Source organism: Tubulanus polymorphus, chromosome 4 (assembly GCF_964204645.1).
Source record: "Tubulanus polymorphus chromosome 4, tnTubPoly1.2, whole genome shotgun sequence".
In the NCBI taxonomy this organism is placed as follows: domain Eukaryota; kingdom Metazoa; phylum Nemertea; class Palaeonemertea; order Tubulaniformes; family Tubulanidae; genus Tubulanus; species Tubulanus polymorphus.
The window spans coordinates 5,818,630-5,842,290 of record NC_134028.1 but is presented as its reverse complement, the minus strand read 5'-3'; the positions used below and the strand labels follow the sequence as shown (position 1 = coordinate 5,842,290).

The following is a 23,661-nucleotide window of genomic DNA, read 5'->3' as shown; positions in this document are numbered from 1 at the left end:
GCCTTTTAAACAACTCGCTTTGAAACAACTCGCCTGGCCACGGAATTTCAAAAACGGGGAATTGATCGTAAAGTCGCCGTACCCTATATCACTATCTACCCCGGCATTATGTTATTGTAAAAATCAATAGAACGTTTTCAAGGATGTTATTTCGGCGCCTTGAATTAAACATTTTTCATAATTTGTGCTATCAGGCCTAGCTTTCCTAATGAAATCTTAAGTTCAGTCCTGCTTTATTGATCCTCACAAATAAATTGTTTGGAGTATTGGGACCTCGGAGTATTGCGACTTCAGAGTAATGGGACCAGCTTTAACTACATTTTATCTAATGGATTTTCGGAGTAATGGGTCTTTCGGAGCAATGAGACGACCCCTTTTTAAGTTAACAGCAACAGACACGCCAAACTCTATCTTTATTCTAATTGAACTTTTTGTTCAGATTCCTGCCATAAATCATATTATTTAGAATCTGCCTAGAATATCAGTAATTTACCAAATTTTATCCCTAATTATTAATTTTTTTTATAGCAATTGATAGCAAAGTGGGGTGTACACCGGTTTTCTCTGGTCATATCTAAAACATTTTTATCCCTTTTAGAAAATTAGAATTCATAATGAGTTCCCTTCGATATGTACTTTCAGGTGGTGAATCAACTGATTGTACTGACACTAGCATAAGTCTGATAGGTAGGTAAGATTTTTTGGCACCAAATGTTGTGCTAGGTTCACAAGGCCTACACAATTTTTCATTGAGTAGGCCTAATTGAGCAACTGGAAACGAGGATGCCAAGCTATTTTGAAGTTGAGTCATGTCTTTGAACAATAAATATTGCTAGATTTTCCTCAACACAACTTGAATCTGAAGTTGAGAGAAATAGATGCTTTATTTCTCTCGAGAAAACTAGTTAATCAACATGCATTATAAATTAAATTTGAGTGTACATTTTCGTACTCTGAGATAGTTCATTGGGCTATATAAGATGGAATTTAAAAAAAGAAATTTCTGGTATCAGGCGGTTTAGGATCTCCATGATATGCATGAATGCTTGACAACTGATGTCATTTTTATCTTTTTGGCAATTTCCTTTTGGGATTGCTTGTGACTGAAGTTTCTTGTTTATTCATCTCTGGGTAAAGAAACTGCTGCATTTGTGCTCAGAAGGAATTGTGTGAATTATGGTTGTGTGTGGTGAACAAATATTTTGACACCTAAGTTTATTTTTTTGGGGCCAAAATTTGAGAAATCAAGAACTTCTCAACTTCTCTTCAGTTGTTGATGTGACTCCAATGGGGTGTTTTTTATAAGTTGGATCACGGATTTGATGCACTTGAAAGAATTGCAGAGGCAAGAAAAGAATTAAAAAGCAAACATTCTTTTTCTCTCAAAGCATTGAATTCATTACTAAATAAGTGATCAGGGAGCGGGATTTGAAAAATAATAAAACTATCATGGAGGTCGTTTTGAGATAATAATACCCGAATATTGCCTATTTATTGCCCACACACACATAACTGACGTCGCCATTTGTACAAGTGATGCTATTCACTGAACGAACCAGAGAAAATGTATCCATCCATTATGTGTGTGATGTCAAAGGATGATGTGGCAGTGGAAAAGAATGATAAATGTTTGTTTTTATTTTCATGTGCTTTAAAATAAGGCGTTTTATGCATTGTAGTTGAAGAAGGCAGTGTGATTTCGGAGAACATAGATGTCTCACTCATCAACGCCGATCAGGACTTAGAATTATCTGTAGCCTCACAGGAGAGTACTGGTAAGCATTTTATTACACAAGGTTTTATTGCCCACACACAAATAACTGACGTAATCATTTTGCAAGTGATGCTATTCACTGAACGAACCGAGAAAATTTATCCATCCATTGTGTGTGTGTGATGTCAAAAGATGATGTGGCAGTGGAAAATAATCTATACTATAAAGGGGACTGTCATTTTTCGTTACCAGTTTGCGCGAAATCTCTTCGTTGTTCGGCAATGAAACTTGGCATGTGCATAGAGGGATGGTTTCTTATGGTAAAGATAACAACTTTTTTGGATCCAGGGTCTAATTTCACCTGCATTTAAATCCCCAAAATCCCAGTAGATTCCAGAAGTTGGAAGTAGATTGCGTGTACATGCGCATGTGCTGTGTTATCTGTTACTGCAGTGTTGTGTGGGGGTGTTTTACTCAATTTGACCCCAAAATCCCAGTAGATTCCAGAAGTTGGAAGTAGATTGCGTGTACATGCGCATGTGCTGTGTTATCTGTTACTGCAGTGTTGTGTGGGGGTGTTTTACTCAATTTGACCCGAATTTCACTGAACCATTTGTATCCGCTGCAAACCAGCCACTCTCAGTACGGGGTGAACAATAAATTTCTAAATAAATATTTATTGTAAGGCATAGTAAGGATCCAGGAATAAAGGGGTAGACATTCTCCAGGCTTCTGGGAGGAAATGTTGCTTGAGGGGCATGTTGAGAATGGGGATTATTTCAGGGGAGGGAGGAAAAATCGCTTGAATTTAATTGGAAAGGTCAATCGGGATTTATTAGGCTGACATTTAAGAAGCCGCACATAATCTTCCAACCCATCGAAGATGGGTATTTTTACTAGTTATAAATAGGCCTATTTGTTTTTATATCCGTATAGTATATGCTTAAGTATAAGGGGGGGGGGATAAGAATAAGATTTCTGTTTACATCTAGAATCGGAAAATTTTTGCGGCGGATCCGTAATCCCAACTAATAATGAAAAACGGCCTTGAGTTATTTATAGGGATTACATGAAAATGATTTTTATGCATTGTAGTTGCAGAAGGCAGTGTGATATCGGAGAACATAGACGTCTCAATTGTATCACTCATCAACGCTGATCAAGACTTAGAATTATCTGTAGCTGCTCAGGAGAGTACTGGTAAGCATTTTTTTTAAAGTTTTCTGGATTTCTATGTCAGAGAACCCCGAGTCAACTTGGGGATCTACTTTTTTGCCGTAGTCCATCTGTACATGGAATCCACTTAATTTGGGATGTTTTGATGACACTAAGATGGATTTTTTGGAATTGGTTATAAGCCTACTTGTAGCTTATGTAGTCACATCTGCAGCCCAAATCTGGCACGATCATACTAAACCCCTCTTCGCAAAATCAGCATGTTAAAACCCAATGAATTTATTTGATATTAAGTGTGTATATGTTCTACTTACATAAGAGCCCAGTATTGCAATGAAATTTAGCGGTATCAGAAACTCTTACCTATGCGATGGCATTATCCAAAAAAGTGTTTTTGTGGTTAGAATTCTTAGGCTTACAGATTCTTAAAGATCAAGTGTAGCCCAAGATAGCTTTTGTGTTTAACAATAGATTATGTTACATAAATTCATAATTATCATTCTGGAGAAATTTTAGCTGTAATGAGTGATGGATTACTGAAATATAAAAAGACTGATAAGACTTATACTGACAATGTGTGTACAGCGCACGTTGTGTTGTATTCACTGTAGCCCCCTCGACTTCATATGCATAGCGAGTAGTCAGTGCGCGAGTAGTCAGTGCGCGTTCAGAAAATTTGCGTACCTGTTATTCATTTCTCAAATCCATATATTTATTGAAGTTCAGTATTTATCGAAAAAATAACTTTTTTCTCCTGGTATATCTATGGAATGAGATCATAATAAGAATGTTGATGAATAGGCTACACTTGATCTTTAATGGTTTGCATATAATAGTGAAATGTGAGGTATGAATGATAGGGAAGAACCTTATATCTGATGGGTTGTAGGAGCAGTGTGTTATTACGTAATCAGCTAGGCTACCATTTTGACCTCATTACGTAGGAACAAGGATATTTTGAGGAAAATTTTGTAATGTTTTTATCTAATCGGGATAACTTTATAACTTTATTTTATTATCCTTTAGCTAGGGGGCAACCAATATCAAGTTATATGCTAATACATAAAGAAATTACTTAAAAATATGGACCCCATTTATTTTATTTTCAGTTGATGTGACTTCAATGAATGTGTTTTCAAGCACTCCGAATAAGAAAAGAAGCTCACCCCTACTTAAAGGTATGTATCATGACCAATTGCATGAATAACCTTTATCTTATTAACAGGGATAACATGAAAATGATTTTTATGCATTGTAGTTGCAGAAGGCAGTGTGATATCGGAGAACATAGACGTCTCAATTGTATCACTCATCAACGCTGATCAAGACTTAGAATTATCTGTAGCCCCTCAGGAGAGTACTGGTAAGCGTTTTATTACACACATATTTTTATTGCCCACACACAAATAACTGTTGCTATTCACTGAACTAACCCGAGAAAATGTATCCATCCATTGTGTGTGTGTGTGTGCGTGCGTGCGTGGGTGCGCGCGCGCGAGCGCGCGCGTGTGTGATGTCAAAAGATGATGTGGCAGTGGAAACGAATGATAAATGTTTGTTTTTATTTCCATATATATGCTTTAAAATAAGGGGTTTTATGCATTGTAGTTGCAGAAGGCAGTGTGATTTCGGAGAACATAGATGTCTCACTCATCAACGCCGATCAGGACTTAGAATTATCTGTAACCCCACAGGAGAGAACTGGTAAGTTCTTATTTATTTAATTCATTTTTTGCCCACTTAGGACTTTAGCCTAGTCCCAATAAGCAATTGTGTTCATTTTTCACGAAGACTGTTCAATGTTTTGCCTTGATATTTTGGCTATACGTGTATCTACCCCTAGACACATCAGATTCTAGTTAGCTGGCTGGCAGCCATTGCTGTTCACCGAGAAGTACTTTTTACATATTGTTAGTTGCAGCTATTCGCGGACATGTCCAAAGTAAATCTCATGTGGAAATCTTACAACAATGAATAATTGTGCAACAAAACAGCAGGGTAAAAAATTTAAATCGCTGACCATAACTCTTTTTCTGGCTATTCTAAGAACTCTTTAACGATCTGATTAGTGGTCGCTGCTGAACCAACACGATTACATTGAGATCAATACATGAACCTGGTAAATTAAGCCTAGCGTACATTGACAAAGCGACTGGAGACCACTAACAAGTGATTGCCCCGCACAAATCAAAATTCTAGTTACAACCAGTTAGTTGCAGCAACTGCATGGGACTTGCCGATCGTTGAGATCCACAGTGCGCACATCGAAGGCAACTCACGCGCTATCTAAATAAATTTGAATTTAATTGAATACCAAGGGAAAAGCAAGGCGGCGCCATGTGACTGGAGGGCAGCGCGTTTAGTGGTTCTGTTTGCGTATGCCTTGCTTGTGGTATCATAAAGGTAAAGTCTTTCACGCCACTTTTCGACAAGGTCAATTGGACGCTACTTAGACATTTTCCATGCCCTGTAGCTTATTCATGGTGTGTGTCATTTGAAATTCATGATGGACTTCATGATGGTATACTTCGGATAGGACTTTGTTTTGTCACACAGGTGTTTTATCAGTCAATTTTCATACACAATTGGTCAGTCATCACAGCATTGGATATTATATTTGTCAGATTGTCAAGCATTTCACCAAGTGAACATAAGTCCACGGACCCCAGTTTATCATCCCTTAGCCAAGCGACCGCATCATGAAAGTTAATTTATATTCTGTTACTGTGAAAATAAGTACATCATGTATTTTGACGTGAGAGAGGTCGACTATCCAATTCTCATAAATGATTGCATAGAACAGTGACCTCGGATCATAGGTGACATCTGATTACCCCTCAGAGAATATGTGAACCTGGTTAAAACTGGTTTTGATGATCTAGAGCGGAGTGGAATCTCATTGCATGGCTTGATATCAAAAAGTTTGTCACAAGAAACAGTATCAAATGAAGATAATATAGAAATATATCTGAAAAGTCAGAATGAAAATTGTTTATCACAATCTTGCAAATATAAATTTCAGATGGATTGGAGTCACTAATAATTGAAAACGTTTCACAGCAAGGAGGTGAAATAGGTGTCGGTCTCTTTGAAGGTAGGGGTACGATAAACTGAAGTGTAATTTATAGGATCTTATGAACCCTTTAAGTTAATTAATTAGGGCTAAAAAGATACCTTGTTTCTCATCACTACCCATGTCTCAATTTTTATGTAAACAATTATAGGCTAAATGATAACGAAATTGCCCAGGATTGTAGAGTGACCTGAAAATTCAATAGTATAGATAAAATCTGAACTGCATGAATGGCTGGTGTCGACAAGCCACTCAATGCCTACCGATGCAACTGGGTTTATCGCCGAATAGCGGCCTACGAGAGGCCGCCAGTTGCTGCTCTATCGGTTCGACATAAATCGGCTTGCGACGGCAACCCGACGCCTACAGACTCGTTGCAAACCGTATCCGGCTAGTTGCTCATGTTCTACTCCGGCCTATGGCAGGCGGGCAGTTGCTTTCGATCGCAACCGACATAAGCTCATTTACGACGCGATGGAACTGAGCGCATGAATTCCAGCCAATCAGAGACCGAATATGTACAGTGCAAATTTTGACTGCTAGTTAGCGTTGTATTGTATGTGAAATATACGCACGGAGTGAAGGATAAATGACTAATTTACGGCTAATTCGAGCAACCTTTTTCGATAAGTCAGGTCTCGGGTCATTATACTTAAGTTTCTTCTGGTTAAGAAATCACTGAAAGATCAATTTTGACAGCATTTGCCCTTTAAGTAATTTCAAAGGCAAACCAAACCTTCAGCACGGCAGATGACTGGACCGGCGATCTAGAAATGAAATTGGTAGAATTACCGTGTGGGCGGCCATCTTTATATGATGTCGCTAGCACATTGTATTCAAAACAAAATCAGAAAGATAAGATCTTAAAGAAATAGCTTTTCAACTAGAAACATATTTCCCTATAATTCAAAATAATATAAATTTATTCTTTAAATGTTTATCGCGTGACCATCTGAGCCATCAGTTGCTGCGAATCGGAGCGCAGTCGACATAAGCTGGGCTGCGATTGCTGGTGCTCTCAGTCGAGTCGATAGGTGTCGCGTTGCTTGTCGACATAAGTCAGCCTTTACCTTAATGTTTTATATTCAATAAGTATTTCATGTTTTCTGAGAGCAAGCTTGTGATTGTCTTATAACAAACTTATTTTTTCTTAAAGATAATAGAAATAGTAATAAAAAACAAGGTATCTAGTTTTTTGGCCCAAATGATCAATGTTGATAAAAAACAATTTTCATTTTTTAATGAGTTCTAATTGAAATTTAAATATGAGTTGCAGTTCATTGCAGTAATGAGGAAAATTGCAAATGTTGTGTTATAAAATCATTTTTAGAAGATATGGGATCACTGCTAGTTGAAGAAAATTCACACAATCGTTCCTTGTATGATGAAGATATAGATCTAAATGAACGTAGGTTTACCCGAAAAGAAATAAGCATTTGTAAAATCAACGAAACATATGGACATCTAAAGCAAAATCATTCATTTAACACATGTGTTTTTTCAGAATCGAACGAGTTTGATTTGAGTACAACCCTGAACGCTATAACTAGTGTCATCAAAGGTAAATAGGCTTAATAGAATTAAATTTTCAGGGAATTCCTTTATAGATCAATTTTTAGCCCACTTTGAACATATGTCCTACCCAGCCATGGGCAGCGGAACCGGGGCATTTGGGGCCTTATTGGCCGGACCAATATTTACTATTTAGTTCCGCACATTAAAAATGACTTAAGTTTAAAAAACATTAGTCCTTTGAGTTTAATCCCCGCCCTGATAACCTCTCCACAAGCTGAATAAGAAGATGCATTTATTTAAGGCTTCATAACCTAAAACTTAAATTTTGCCAGAACACAGGTCCCTATCCCTACACTGAATTTTGTAAGGGAAACGGAAATTCTACTTCTAAAATAGCTATACTTCTGTAAATACTCTACTATTTCGTAGGGATTTTCAAAATAAAAAACTACCATTGATTTTATGGATAGTTTTTATTTGTGGAAAGGGCCATTTTTCATTTTCTCGTCGAATTAAAGCAAATTATCTTGTAATCGAGGGTTAATCGAGGAAATTTTGAAGACCCCTCAATGATTTATCTTGATCTGTCATATATATTTGTATCCCTCAGAGCCCATCATATGGTGGCTGATTCGGGCCACATTAAGAAAAAAATATAACACTCATAAAAAGTATGAAAACCAGTCTTTTGTTTTAACGCCACGTTAAAACCAGTTTTTAGCCCACTTAGCCCAGTCCTAGGCAGGCTATTTCGTCTGCTGTTCGCATCTCTATGGATTGTCTTCATATTTGGTTTATACATGTATTTGAAGTTTTTGAGGGGAAATTTTGAAGAATAATTTTAATTAATTTTTTAGCATTTCAAGCCAACTCCCAAGTGGCCATGTTTTCCCAGGACCCCTAGTTATTAAATGATATCAAAAATGTATTTTGTGAAAATCTTTTGCCTTACAGTTGATGGAAATGAAGTGCTTGAATCCCCTGTTGCTATGGATTGCGTTATCAAACCAGTGGAGCCTAGAAAATGTATTAAAAAAGGTATGGTATTGGAGGAGGTATCATGATAAAGAAAGATTCAGAAAGAAGTTACTATCATAAATTGAAAGGGATCATAGTGGAAGGGGATCACATTTATGGCCTGACCCCTATAATACTATTCAAACAGGCACCTACTTATGGGTTCAAAAAATGAAATTATACTTACCAGAATGAGAGGACTGGTAGTTTAATAGCGAAAGTTGGGAGGGGTACACGGTCCTACAAGTCTGCTCCTTGTAAAAATACAATCTGGTGCCCTGGAGCATTTCAGTCAAGGGATAGGCTAAAGTAAGTAGTAGAAGGGGATATAGCTATTGCTTAGTGCACACACTTCGTTCCACTAATCATACACTTGATTGCAGGAGGAGATGCAATGAGTTTAATGATGTTTAAGTTTGTTACCCCAATGAATACTAAATCTGATACATGTATTGCAATCATTTGTAGGTTCATCAAATCCCAAACCAAACGTTCTGCTGAAAAAAATAGCAGCAAGGCAAATAGCACGTGCTTTAATGCCGTGCTGTAAAAAGAACCATTGCAACAGCTTCCTTTTGAGAGAAGATATTTTGCAAATTCGCCGAAGCGTTTGGTCAAGATCGTGGCGAGAACGTCACCAGTTTATAAAGGATTCATTGGGCAGTACAAAAAGCTATACAGTGAAAGGTGTGAGTGTGTGTCAGAAGGCTTGGTTGATGGCTCACGGTATTCATGCTGTGACACTGAGCAATGTTCTCTCCGGTAAAAGCCGTGTCAGGGTGGGTGCACGTTCTAAAACAGCTGTCAACATCGAAGCATCGGCTTGGTTAGAAAAATACCTGACCGAAAATGCTGAGCATGCACCCCACAAAGCTGAAGCATGGCTTCCATCCGCTACTCGGAAGGTTGACGTCTGGAAATTTTACCGCAAACAAAGAGATCACCATAACCTGCCATACCTAAAGCGGACTTCGTTCTATCAGTTATGGAAAGAATCTTTCCCAAATGTTAAAATCCGGAAGGTATGCGAGGAAGATATTTACTTTCTATTTAAATCACTTAAGTTACTTATATCCAAACAATTTTTTTATTGAAGTGCAACTCATTTCACTCATTTGGAAATTTGTAATTGTTGATGAATTCTATATATTTTCAAGGGAAATGCCTTCACAAAATGCACAACTTGCGTCATTCTAAATCGTAAGATGCAAGCAACAACTGATCCAGCGATGAAAGAGCGTATTAAAAGCTTGAGGCAAACTCATTATGACCAGATAACGTATGTACTTATAAAATGATGCATTTCAGGCCCATTGCCAGCCCTGTCTTTGGGGGGGGGGGGGGTTGAATTTTAAGGAAAGTTTAACTCATATGTGATAAATATGCCACCCAAGGCATGTAAAGCTACCCCAGAAAATCATTAAAACAATAGATACAACAAGGAGCAACTTTCAATACTTCTGTCTCCAAAAAACTGCCTCGAATTAAGTTCGACTCCTATTTGAGCGAGCACTTACAAAAATGAGTCATGCTCCAGTTTTTGTCAGGCTGACATCAGAGTGGAACTTCATGAATAAGCGAACCCTGAACCCCCTAAATACGGGCATGCATTTCTGTTATGTCTAAGATTATTGGCAACTAGATATTTTTCCACAATTGGCCAACAGTTCAAGACCAAAACCATTCTTATGGTGGCTGTGTGTTAAGAAGGAAAGTAGGCTTTTGCAAGGCACTGTCATAAGATATACATAAACACTTCCCTTGAATTTTAGTAATTGATGCTCCATACAGATTTTTTTGGGATTCAGTGATATAACCGATTGACATCGATATTCATATCTCCTAACACAGCTGATTATTAAAGTATGCAATTGGATTTTATTTAGAATGGATAGACAGGCATATACGGTAAGGAGGAATCGAGCTAAAGCTAACCCACAACGCTATACATCATTAATCATCGATGGCATGGATCAGAAGAAAACGTACATTCCTCATTTAACTGGTTCAGTTCCTAAGGTTAGTTTGAAGCCGATGTTGATTAAAGCAATAATCTTTCCATACGAAAATACATACTCTTTTAATGGTTAACACTATTTGCAGGAATTTAGCTCTAATGAGTTGTTAAAAACACACGTGACTGGTGTCATATGTCATGCTATGCAGCGCAGGTATTGCTACTTAGATGTCTTACAGTATCCGCATGATTCTAACATGGTAATGAATGTGTTATTGAAGACTTTGTGGAAGGAGTCAGTGGTAAGTATTGAGTCTTAAGCTTTTTCTCAATCTGTTCATCCTTTGAAAGAATCCAGTTGTTTTGGAAAAAGTTCTATGACGCTTCAATTGATTTTGCTGATATTTGGTTTATACATGTGGCTAGACACATCTGCTGCCCAAAAACTGGCCGGATCAGTATCATGATGGCCAACGAGCAGCCATTGTTGTTCTGAAGTTTCCCACGAAAGGTCTTAATAGGCTTTAATCAATTATCTTGATGTGTCTTCCTTGCCTACCCTTGTACGTATATGGTACGCTTTTGATGTTTTAGTCCTACGTACCTTGACATTGTTGAGGCAAGTTTCACGAAGGACCATCATTGAAAAATTTAATGATTTGATTATGGAACCTATGCATATTTTGTAACGATAATGAGTTACAAAGTTATGGTTGATGAAATATCATCATGGTGAGATTCAAGGTCAGCAATATCTTTTTCATAGCTCTTTTTCATAGCTAGCGGGATTTGAATATTAAATGTGGTCAGAAGTTGTCAAGCATTTTAGTTCTATATTCAAAGGATCCCTGGATGCCTAATTTATAATTTAGCAAACAACATATCCCCTATTTTAGCTAATTTACTATAAGTAGGTTTCAAAAAAGTGTTGATAAAGCGTTATGTATGTTTATTTTCAGAATGGTCATTTACCGCCAATTCTTTATCTTCAAGCGGATAATACATGTCGAGAAAACAAAAATCGCTATCTATTAGCCTTTTTGGAACTTTTTGTACGACTTGGAATATGCCATGAGGTAAGACATGACTATTTCATAAATGAATATCACTCGTTCCAGATTCAAAAGATTGATATGGAATTAATTTTGCCTTGCCTTTCTTCACCTCCCTACTGTCATGATTCTATTTTGCAGACAAATCTATCATTTCTATCTGTCGGTCACACACACGAGGATGTTGATCAAATGTTTTCGGTAATCGCAGGAACTTTACGAAAGGAGGAAGCTTTAACCCTTGACGCGATGCTGCAGAAATTAATCGGTGGTCAATTTTTGAATGGTCTTTTTGATATAAGGGCGTGGCTTGAGCCCCATATTAGAAATATATCTGGGCATTCAAAGATAAGAAATTTTTGCTTCCGCAAAACAGAGGATGGCTGCAGTTTATTTTATAGAAAGTCAAGTTCGGGCACATGGCGTGTATTGAGAGGTGGACTATTGAATTCAATACCTGTCGGTCGGCCAGAAATTTTGATTCAATGTTATGATGACTTTTTATCAAGCAAATATCTTACTAATCTAAACAAATGGAAAAACTTTTTGGACGATAATACGGTGAACTGGTGGACAAGATACATTGACACCATAAAAAGACTACAACATGACAAGAAATTTTTGGAGAACCATTCAATGGCAGATGCATACTGGTTTCTGCCTCGTTTTAAGAAATATCAGTTGTCGGATCTGATTGATGCAGTGCCAGAAACTCCTGCTAACCTGCTTCAACAAGTTGCAGGAACAGATAATCCAGTGGTATGTTTTATTTCTATTTTTGAATTATTTTTGTTGAAGTTTCAGTGAGATGCTGCTTTAGCAAAAAGCTGCTTTAATATGAAAGGACTATTGTCTAATCTTATATTTTCTTTACAGATAACTGTGTGAATTCATTGAATGCCTGAAGTTAGCCTCTAGCCACCTGGATCTGCTCTGACTTTTTTACCCTCTATTGCGCGGCTATGGAGTTCGCTTTTCAAATGAAATTGAATAATAATGGTATTACCATTATTATTCAATTCCAGGTAATGATTGTTATACCGTCTTATATGTGCGTTTCTAAGCGATTTACAAGAATGATACTCGAATGTTAAAAACAATGAATACAAAACGATTTTTTAGATATTAATTTGAATAATATTGGGTAAATGGATACGTTTTAAGCACTAAATTTAAAAGTATCATTGATAGTATGTAAATATAGATGTAATATTTTAAGTTTGATGGAGGCGATTTAATTCTTCAAAGAATAGTTTACAAGTGAATTCATTTCGAAATATGCAATATGCGTATCTACCAGTCTCTTTTGGTAATTTATGGTTGGAACATGTAAATTTACATAGTTTAAAATCTCACTAAGTTTTAAAAAATCCCCGAGGTAGATGTTCAGAAAAGTTTGTCCCAACCATATATTTCCAAGACCACAATTCTATAAGAATGACTGGAGACAAGATATCAATTTACTTTGTGAACCGTTCAAATGACTATTTTAAAGAATGCGGTACATTTTACATGAATATGTCTATACCCTATAGTAACCTAGTTACTCAAAGGGTTTATGGGCACATGAGCATCATTTTTCCTCCTGTATATTGAAGAAGTTCCACTGCAATATTCTAATGGTTAAAATTAAATTGATGGTTATCAACAATTGAAAAATTCAAATGTACCTCTCGATCTTTTGAACTATCATCGTGACTCGATTAAGCCATATTTCACTAAGCAGTTGAAATCAATGTAACGCATTCTTAGTTGGTACAGCTTGAGATTCAGAAACTTTAATGAAGTATTAATAGTCATATGAATTAAATTAAACCATTAAGTGGCAGATCAGCAAATTCAATATCAAGTTAATTATATTCGACAAAAAAACCAAATTCAGTTCTGATCAATTTCATTCATTTTCAGATTCATATAGGAAAACAAACCGATCCGAAGTATTTGTTCCTGCCAACCACTGTCGGTGGTAGCAGATTGAGATATTGTATCTTCGTAATTGGTATAATTTTTTGAAGACGATAGCTAGGCTGGCCTTAGTGCGCAGGGGGGACTTGTTGACTGAAACTTGTGGAGTCACTTGTTGACATTTCATAGAATCACTGAAAATTCAACAAATAAGTTCCGTGATTGCCAGGAAAATGGGTTTAGATTACTTGGCGCTTAATAATAAACATTATTCGTTCAATTAAGTGCTATACGATATTTTGAAATGATTAGAATGGGTAAATTTATAGGTAAAATTAAGAAGAAGCAAGCCGTTTTAAACAGAATAAATTGACCGAAATTCATTAACCAAAAGAATTGACGTTAAACAGGTAGTACTCTGTAGGTAGTCTACATTTATTTGATATATACGATCTATCGCTACTAGTTTATAGAAGCTTCATCGGGTCGCTTCTTTAGACTAGCAGAAAAAAATCGTACTTGCCAAATAGATAAAGAAAACCCTCAAAGTGCTGCCTGTCAATTCAATAGATATTGAGTTAAGACTTAATTTTGAAATATGTTAAAGCGATTTCTATAGAAAAACAAATCAATTTGCTTGTCTCGAATTTGACAGATAAATTTGAGTGAAAAAATGTTTTCCACTTTGTACTAAGTTCGATTTGCAGATTATCGAATTTCGACATTAACTGTTGCATCTTAATATCCGACTTTAAGAGGACCTATCTCGCGATATTGTCCAAAGATTTGACGTCTCCGGGGTCCTGGGATTAAATCCTTGCCTCGGCCGGTGTAAGTTTCATAGTCTAGTATTCTAACTGGTGTGATAAGAAATTCTGGTCCACGGTGACATTCAGGTTTCTGTTTCGCTGATAGGAAGTTTATTGGGCGCCAGAGTCTTACATTAGGTGTACTGATAATCTTGTCTTTGATTTTTCAGATGAACAGTTATTTGTGTATTTAATTCCTAATCTGAATATTTCTTACTAGTACATTGTAACTCAGTCATTCGTTATCATATTCCGACAATGGGGCTGATTTGACATTTCATAGAATCACTGAAAACATACTATAATTAGAATTGTCTGTGCGAAAATTTCAACAAATAAGTTCCGTGATTGCCAGGAAAATGGGTTTAGTTTACTTAGCGCTTAATAATAAACATTATTCGTTCAATTAAGTGCTATACGATATTTTTAAATGATTAGAATGATATAAAGTCTACATATATTTATAGGTAAAATTAAGAAGAAGCAAGCCGTTTTAACCAAAATAAATTGACCGAAATTCATTAACCAAAAGAATTGACGTTAAACAGGTAGTACTCTGTAGGTAGTCTACATTTATTTGATATATACGATCTATCGCTACTAGTTTATAGAAGCTTCATCGGGTCGCTTCTTTAGACTAGCAGAAAAAAACTCTTACTTGCCCAATAGATAAAGAAAACCCTCAGAGTGCTGCCTGTTTTATGTCAATTCAATAGATATTGAGTTAAGACTTAATTTTGAAATAGGTTTAAGCGATTTCTATAGAAAAACAAATCAATTTGCTTGTCTCGAATTTTAGTGAAAAAATGTTTTCCACTTTGTACTAAGTTCGATTTGCAGATTATCGAATTTCGACAATAACCGTTGCGTCTCAATATCCGACTTTAAGAGGACCTATCTCGCGATATTGTCCAAAGATTTGACGTCTCCGGGGTCCTGGGATTAAATCCTTGCCTCGGCCGGTGTAAGTTTCATAGTCTAGTATTCTAACTGGTGTGATAAGAAATTCTGGTCCACGGTGACATTCAGGTTTCTGTTTCGCTGATAGGAAGTTTATTGGGCGCCAGAGTCTTACATTAGGTGTACTGATAATCTTGTCTTTGATTTTTCAGATGAACAGTTATTTGTGTATTTAATTCCTAATCTGAATATTTCTTACTAGTACATTGTAACTCAGTCATTCGTTATCATATTCCGACAATGGGGCTGATTTGACATTTCATAGGATCACTGAAAACATACTATAATTAGAATTGCCTGTGCGAAAATTTCAACAAATAAGTTCCGTGATTGCCAGGAAAATGGGTTTAGTTTACTTAGCGCTCAATGATAATCATTATTCGTTCAATTAAGTGCTATACGATATTTTGAAATGATTAGAATGATATAAAGTCTACATATATTTATAGGTAAAATTAAGAAGAAGCAAGCCGTTTTAACCAGAATAAATTGACCGAAATTCATTAACCAAAAGAATTGACGTTAAACAGGTAGTACTCTGTTGGTAGTCTACATTTATTTGATATATACGATCTATCGCTACTAGTTTATAGAAGCTTCATCGGGTCGCTTCTTTAGACTAGCAGAAAAAAACTCTTACTTGCCCAATAGATAAAGAAAACCCTCAGAGTGCTGCCTGTTTTATGTCAATTCAATAGATATTGAGTTAAGACTTAATTTTGAAATAGGTTTAAGCGATTTCTATAGAAAAACAAATCAATTTGCTTGTCTCGAATTTTAGTGAAAAAATGTTTTCCACTTTGTACTAAGTTCGATTTGCAGATTATCGAATTTCGACAATAACCGTTGCGTCTCAATATCCGACTTTAAGAGGACCTATCTCGCGATATTGTCCAAAGATTTGACGTCTCCGGGGTCCTGGGATTAAATCCTTGCCTCGGCCGGTGTAAGTTTCATAGTCTAGTATTCTAACTGGTGTGATAAGAAATTCTGGTCCACGGTGACATTCAGGTTTCTGTTTCGCTGATAGGAAGTTTATTGGGCGCCAGAGTCTTACATTAGGTGTACTGATAATCTTGTCTTTGATTTTTCAGATGAACAGTTATTTGTGTATTTAATTCCTAATCTGAATATTTCTTACTAGTACATTGTAACTCAGTCATTCGTTATCATATTCCGACAATGGGGCTGATTTGACATTTCATAGGATCACTGAAAACATACTATAATTAGAATTGCCTGTGCGAAAATTTCAACAAATAAGTTCCGTGATTGCCAGGAAAATGGGTTTAGTTTACTTAGCGCTCAATGATAATCATTATTCGTTCAATTAAGTGCTATACGATATTTTGAAATGATTAGAATGATATAAAGTCTACATATATTCATAGGTAAAATTAAGAAGAAGCAAGCCGTTTTAACCAGAATAAATTGACCGAAATTCATTAACCAAAAGAATTGACGTTAAACAGGTAGTACTCTGTTGGTAGTCTACATTTATTTGATGTATACGATCTATCGCTACTAGTTTATAGAAGCTTCATCGGGTCGCTTCTTTAGACTAGCAGAAAAAAACTCTTACTTGCCCAATAGATAAAGAAAACCCTCAGAGTGCTGCCTGTTTTATGTCGATTCAATAGATATTGAGTGAAGACTTAACTTTGAAATATGTTTAAGCGATTTCTATAGAAAAACAAATGAATTTGCTTGTCTCGAATTTGACAGAGAAATTTGAGTGAAAAAATGCTTTCCTCTTTGTACTAAGTTCGATTTGCAGAATATCGAATTTCGACAATAACCGTTGCGTCTTAAAGTGACTTTAAGAGGACTTATCCCGCGATACCGTCCAAAGATCTTACATTAGGTGTACTGATAATCTTGTCTTAGAATTTTTCAGATGAACAGTTATTTGTGTATTTTAAATTCTTAATTTGAATTTTTCTTACTAGTACATTGTAACTCAAGTCATTTGTTATCATATTCCGACATGGGGGCTGATTTGAAATTTCATAGAATTTCTGAAAATATACTATAAATAGAATTGACTGTGCGGCAATTTCAACAAATTAATGCCGTGGTTGTTAGGAAAAAATGATATTGGTGGAAGCTTCATCTAAATAAAGTAAATCTTCAGAGAACTACCAGTTTTACCTCCATTCAAGTAAAATAAGTAGAAACTTACTAGATTTTAGTTACGTACTTAATTCTCCCCTTAATAAGCTGCGTTCGAATTTGATGGATACACGGTGAATCCGCTATTTTCTATCGAACCATAATCATCCGCAAAAAATCATCATGTTTAATGCCTGCATCATGTTTTATAACATTTATCATTTCTCTCATTCCGCCGTCATTAGTAGACGGCCTTCTTATAATTATTTTGTTGAATAATGTGAGACCCGTTTGTATAACTTGGATGAGTAAATTAAATTAACACAACATTTCAATAATTCCGTGTATAGGAAACTGAAAACATATTTTGTAACCACGATAAATTGCACAGTTGCAATGTTTTATGTATAGTTGAGTCAATTTCTATATTTTGTACACGTTAATTTGATCCCGTATGTACATGTCTTTTATTCTGTCCAGCATTATGCAGTTGTTATATACTATTGTATCTGTTAATAAAGCCAATGAGAGTGAGAGTATTTTTCTAATCTATGCCATAATCATAATGCATTCAGATTATATATACGGTGACACTTTTCCATGTATATGAACTTGTTGTTAATTTTGTATGATCTTTTTACACCTGGTGTGTACATATTTTATGAAATAAAGACTTATTACGATAACCACTTTCGTTGTAAATATTCAGCGTTGTTAGATACAACGCGTGTTTAAAAGTCATGTGTTCATCAATAAATATTATGAATATCAAGAATTATGTAAAATTAATCGAACATTTGCGCTTATCAAATTGATAGAAATTTCTAATGGTCAATAAATACATTTTTGATACACGTTGAATACTCTCAAATTATCATTGATGTTTGAACATATGCGATTTCGCACATATTGCAGTGACATTCCTCATCTTATCGTCAAAACGGATTTCTTCAAGAGGCACTCTTTTCACCATCAAGATTGGGATTAACGCTTATTCGAGGAGCTTATCGATTCACCGCCAAAATTACGATTTCACGCTTGGGTGCCCCTAGTTTTAGTGCCAAAACAACGATTTCACACTTTTTTGAGGGACGGCCCTCGTTTTAGTGCAATAACAGTGATTTCCCACTTTTTGGAGGGACGCCCCTTGTTTTAGTGCAATAACAGTCATTTCACACTTTTTTGGGGGACGCTCCTTGTTTTAGTGCCAAAACCGTGATTTCCCACTTTTTGGAGGGACGCCCCTCGTTTTAGGGCAATAACAGTCATTTCACACTTTTTTGAGGGACGCTCCTCGTTTTAGTGCCAAAACCGTGATTTCCCACTTTTTTGAGGGACGCCCCTCGTTTTAGTGCCAAAGCTGTAGTTTCCCACTTTTTGAGGGACGCTCCTCGTTTTAGTGCCAAAGCCGTAATTTCCCACTTTTTGAGGGACGTTCCTCGTTTTAGTGTTAAAACCGTGATTTCCCACTTTTTTGAGGGACGCTCCTCGTTTTAGTGCCAAAACCGTAATTTCCCACTTTTTGAGGGACGCTCCTCGTTTTAGTGTTAAAACCGCGATTTCCCACTTTTTTGAGGGACGCCCCTCGTTTTAGTGCCAAAACCGTGATTTCCCACTTTTTTGAGGGACGATCCTCGTTTTAGTGCCAAAGCCGTAATTTCCCACTTTTTGAGGAACGATCCTCGTTTTAGTGTTAAAACCGCGATTTCCCACTTTTTTGAGGGACGCCCCTCGTTTTAGTGCCAAAACCGTAATTTCCCACTTTTTGAGGGACGCTCCTCGTTTTAGTGTTAAAACCGCGATTTCCCACTTTTTTGAGGGACGCCCCTCGTTTTAGTGCCAAAGCTGTAGTTTCCCACTTTTTGAGGGACGCTCCTCGTTTTAGTGCCAAAGCCGTAATTTCCCACTTTTTGAGGGACGGTCCTCGTTTTAGTGCCAAAACCGTGATTTCCCACTTTTTTGAGGGACGCCCCTCGTTTAAGTGCCAAAACAGCTTACACTTTTTTTAGAGACGCCCCTGTTTAAGTGCCAAAAAATTTGATTTTACACCTTTTTGAGGGACGCCTTCGCTTCAAAACAGCCGCAAAGAAGATGATTTTTCACGAAAAAAAATCATCAAAACAGAATCAAAAAATGTATCTTTTCGGATTTTACATTATTTTTTCGGACGAGGTTATTTATATAATAGTTTTTTAAGATTATTCTTCATTTTAGGAGGGCCACAATATTCATATTAAGCACAAGGATGAAATTAGCGCTTGCAAAACTGACAATGCCGTTCTAGCGTCACAACGTGAACAGAATGATAAGATTATCGATAAACTCAATATAGAAATTGACCGACTCAAATTCTACGAAGGTAATGAGGTTGTATAGATACTGAAAGTGCATTACCGGTACGTCAATTGATGGCTATCATTCATGAACTTATATGACTGCTGGAAATATTCAATCGGTAGCCAGAACCACCTCCCAAATGGGTGGAACTTTTACGATAAATCATCATTCATGTATGTACAAGTTTTCATTTTTTCTCTTTCTGTCAATTTTCCTATAGGAGTGTATACCATGCATTGGATATTCCATACAATTTTGGCGTTGATTATTTTAACTGCGGCGTGTAATTGGTGGTCCTTGAGTTCCAGAATTAAGTCCACTCGGCGTAAACCCCAGATAGCCAGGTGTGTCTTGTAAATATACAGCAATGAACAGTTGAACTTTTGTTTGAGGACCAATTTAACGAATGTTTATCATATTCTTTTTAATTTTTTAGCGTCGAAAAGAAGGCAATTGAGGACGATAAGGAAAGAGGCAAGTAGATCATTCATATCGCACCAAAATGGGTTTTGGTGTAATTTCAGCTGGTATTTCTAATAGTTTTGCATTTTGGCGCTTTGTCGCCTTAATTCCGAAAGAATTTTCATAAATCAGCCACCATATCTATACCTGTCATCCTTGATGAAATTTCTCTGAGTGTCGTATTTTCTACTATGATTTTTCCTCTTTATCAGCCTCCACGACCGGTTATGGCGTCAGGCATTTTCATGCCTCACCCCACTAGGCATATCCTCCCATTTCAGCGAATGCTGTAGAAGTAGTTTTCAAGAATTTTGCTTTAAGCCTGATGAAATGTTGTACAAACACGTATTTAGATGCTTTTCTATTGTTTTCTTAGCAGAGATTGTTGGTGAACGGATTCAAGGTGATGGTATCGAGACCACAAAGAGCGGTTTTGACGATACTAAAAAGCAGTCAGCGTCGTCAGGTAAATACCATTTCAGGGGACCCTCGTTGATTATGATACGTTGTACTTATTTACTATATTAGCCGATATCAGTTTCTGGCGTATGTATTTCAGATATCACTGGAAAAGAATCGATACTCGAGGAAAAAATAGAAGACGCTCTCAAAGCCGAACGCAAGGCAACAGAATAACCAATAGAATGCTTGCCTGAAAGTGAAAAATTCTGAATGTTTATTACGTTTTGATTCGTGCATCGATTCAACACAATAATCTAGATTAAAATATCCGATTTCTTTTTATTGATATCTAACCGTCTGTATTCGTATTTATTGAACTCGCTTTCGCAGAGAAACTAACAACAAATCATCTTATAATCAAACTAGATGATCAATGATTTGACAAACCCGTTTAAGAGCTACCAATTCGTGACTTCATGTACAATCATATAATAGTGATTAATAAAAACAAAAACAAGTTGCCATCAACAACAAAAAACATGCAAAACAATCATCTATATTAAAAAAAGAAAACAATTATTCATAACTAAATGAAACTGACTCTTTAGAATATTTGTCTGATATATTGGCTAGAATATAAGTATTGTACACAATCACATATTGGACTACCGCTTTATGAAAAAGAGATTCTGAAGTTTACAGATTAAGATTTTACCTATCGATGATTTCAAGCTTTTAAGAGTTTAACTCAGTGATTTTGAGGTTACTCCAATGTCTTCATGATGACTGGGGCCAAGCAAATAACACTTAAATACAATATCACAGTTCACCAGATACATACTACATATATAACAAATCTTAAACTATCATCAATCTTTAAAATGTAACCCAGAATCGAAGGAATCCGCGATATCGTTGATGAAAAAATCAGCATCGTACGACATACATTTTGACAAAACAATGTTTGCTTTGACGGTGACGTCACCGAATACAAGTTGTGACTTTTGCATTAGACGATCTCGAAATGCTGCCTTTGAGTGAATAGCTTCATCTGTCGTGAGCGGATGCGACAAGAAAGTGTGGACACCAGAAACCCCGGAGCCTTCCACGTAGCGCCATCGTATATTGGAGGTTTGTTCCGAGGTCAGTGTTCCGGCGCCTAGTGGAATACCGTTAATTAGACGAGGAAGTTTCTTAATTGCCGATTGAGGAACAGGATGCTCGCCGTAAACCGAACGACAGGAGATCTGCATCAGAAAACAACTTAGATTGTCATGTCCGTGAAAATTGTTCTCGTTGACGAGAATATTCGCCTGTTGTGGGCTGATCGTAAACGGAGATACGGAAGCCATACTGAGGTTATCGTCTTTTCGGTTGCGGAATTTAAACAAGTTTCTGCGTTCAACAGCCGGGATGAAACCCGTAATGAAAGACAGTCCAGCCACGGTTATGAAATACTGAATCTATGGTTTACCTAAAAAGAGAAAGATTCACAATTCATTTATGCAGATGCAGGCAAAATCCCCAACCTCCATAGACTTGGAAGATTAATTAGAATTGCAGGTATATGAAATACAATAGTCCCCGCGCTTGGCATCGTTAATGTAATAAGTTATTTCATACAAACCACGCAGAAACCATCCTCAGAAAACACATTCACAAATGCTTTCTTATGGATGAATAGGTCTCAAGAAAGTTGGGTTTCTTATGATAACATATAAATGAGATTTCCTCGACCTTACGCAATATTTGGGCGACAGAAAAAAAAAACAATTTGAGGTTCTGCAATGATCCCGTGACATTATCAATGTGAATTACAACAGTACATACGTAGTCTGACATTTAAGCTGGGACATTATTCTTCATATCATACAGACAGATTATTCAATCTCGAGGCCTCAAAAAGGAAAAATTCATAACAAACGAAACAATCAATCTTATGGATATAGTTCTTAGGCAATTTCTATTAAATACCGCTGGTTTCCAACCGGTCGTTGTTTAAAGGCACGTTACGATTTCGTTTGAAACGAGTACCGTGGTGTATGGGACACTAAGGCGGTTGTTTCGGGCCACAAAATCTCTGAGTTGATAACCTTTTTCAAACAAGATCTTTTTCAATTTGATTGAATACGTGTATAATACCACTCCATGATTTACCAAGTTACTTATATTTTTGCTTCAAATTATAATCTTTACGTTGACAATGAGTAGAATTTCGAAATAAAACACATTTAATACCCGAATGATTTACGTACTTGACATTGATATTGCATCAGACAGTGAACAGTAGTTCAAAGTTTCTTTCGGACGATATGAATGAGTGATTTATTTACTTATAATATTATATGGGCTAAAACCAAATTTTCTTAAACGAAAACCGCAGCGCATTTTTTCATTCATTGCATTTTATTGAAACATAATTATTCCCGTGAACATGAATCTATCGAATTTATGGAAACAAATCTTTCGGGATGTACATAGTACATATCTACCGACCGACAATGGTTGTGTTTTATTATGTTTTCGTTAGAAATAGCTCCTCAGTCGTGCGATATATGAATATCATTATGCTATATCAATAACCGTTGCATGTACATGCAAGCAACTGTACTTGTTATGTATAACCTTTTAACATTAAGAGATTGATTGGTCTACGATATCTGAAGGCACTTCGAGATTCTAACGCGCAACATTCAGAAATATCAAACTCAGAAATTCTATATTATCATTATATCATTAAGAAAATACGTCGTTAATGAGTACAATGTTTTGATTGTTTTATACCAATGTTTTGGCACCTTTTTCGTTCGACCTTACCTGCCCAGCCATGCACCAGCTCACTATATCCTCGGTACACATTCAAACTTATCAAAAAAGTCTTTTGATCGTAATGTATAAAACGAAATTTGGAAAAAAAACAATGATCTAAAATGCACACAAAAATATGCGATTAAGTCCTGGAAGCTTATAATGAACAGTTACGCTTAGAGTGCAGCGATATATATTCTGTTATGTACGTACTACCGGCTGAGAAGGTACTGCAAACCACCCGGTAAAACCAATAGACCAGAAAACATTATATTTCGTCGAGAAATAGCATTCAACTTTTAGCACTCGTAAAAAAAGTCGAAATTCTTTCGATGTCTGCATCGGTCAAATGTGTTATCATC

At 36.3% G+C, this 23,661-nt stretch overlaps 3 protein-coding genes across 7 annotated transcripts in view; 2 read left to right on the top strand and 1 right to left on the bottom strand.

Moving 5' to 3' along the window:
• Positions 1–20,844, top strand: part of LOC141904775 (uncharacterized) — a 54,871-nt gene extending 34,027 nt beyond the window's left edge. For 2 of the 5 annotated variants that reach the window (XM_074793432.1, XM_074793427.1), the window contains 5 exons: positions 19,505–19,649; positions 19,848–19,971; positions 20,064–20,101; positions 20,466–20,555; positions 20,628–20,844. In XM_074793432.1, the coding sequence (XP_074649533.1) occupies positions 19,505–19,649; positions 19,848–19,971; positions 20,064–20,101; positions 20,466–20,555; positions 20,628–20,725 (495 nt within the window). In that variant the 3' untranslated portion in view covers positions 20,726–20,844. The remainder of the gene's footprint in view (positions 1–19,504; positions 19,650–19,847; positions 19,972–20,063; positions 20,102–20,465; positions 20,556–20,627) is intronic. The other 3 variants (XM_074793430.1, XM_074793428.1, XM_074793429.1) reach the window with 3 other exon arrangements.
• LOC141903242 (uncharacterized) lies at positions 1,565–8,542 on the top strand. The gene is made up of 10 exons (XM_074791328.1): positions 1,565–1,628; positions 1,680–1,775; positions 2,810–2,914; positions 4,000–4,068; positions 4,149–4,253; positions 4,499–4,594; positions 5,913–5,984; positions 7,294–7,371; positions 7,468–7,524; positions 8,433–8,542. Exons 1-10 carry the CDS (start codon positions 1,565–1,567, stop codon positions 8,540–8,542), a joined length of 852 nt encoding a protein of 283 aa, XP_074647429.1.
• Positions 20,845–20,954: 110 nt separating the features above from the next.
• LOC141904777 (uncharacterized) lies at positions 20,955–23,432 on the bottom strand. The gene is made up of 2 exons (XM_074793434.1): positions 23,309–23,432; positions 20,955–21,965 (listed from the first exon to the last, which is right to left on the bottom strand). Exon 2 carries the CDS (start codon positions 21,841–21,843, stop codon positions 21,361–21,363), a length of 483 nt encoding a protein of 160 aa, XP_074649535.1. The 5' UTR covers positions 21,844–21,965; positions 23,309–23,432; the 3' UTR covers positions 20,955–21,360.
• Between the last annotated feature and the right edge of the window lie 229 nt (positions 23,433–23,661).

Excerpts from the sequence above, each read along its gene's own strand:
- LOC141903242 (XM_074791328.1), top strand. The coding sequence starts at position 1,565 with ATGTATCCATCCATTATGTGTGTGATGTCAAAGGATGATGTGGCAGTG. Across the intron at positions 2,915-3,999 it reads AGCTGCTCAGGAGAGTACTG|TTGATGTGACTTCAATGAAT; the intron begins GTAAGCATTTTT and ends TTTTATTTTCAG. Across the intron at positions 7,372-7,467 it reads AGATATAGATCTAAATGAAC|AATCGAACGAGTTTGATTTG; the intron begins GTAGGTTTACCC and ends GTGTTTTTTCAG.
- LOC141904777 (XM_074793434.1), bottom strand. The coding sequence starts at position 21,843 with ATGGCTTCCGTATCTCCGTTTACGATCAGCCCACAACAGGCGAATATT.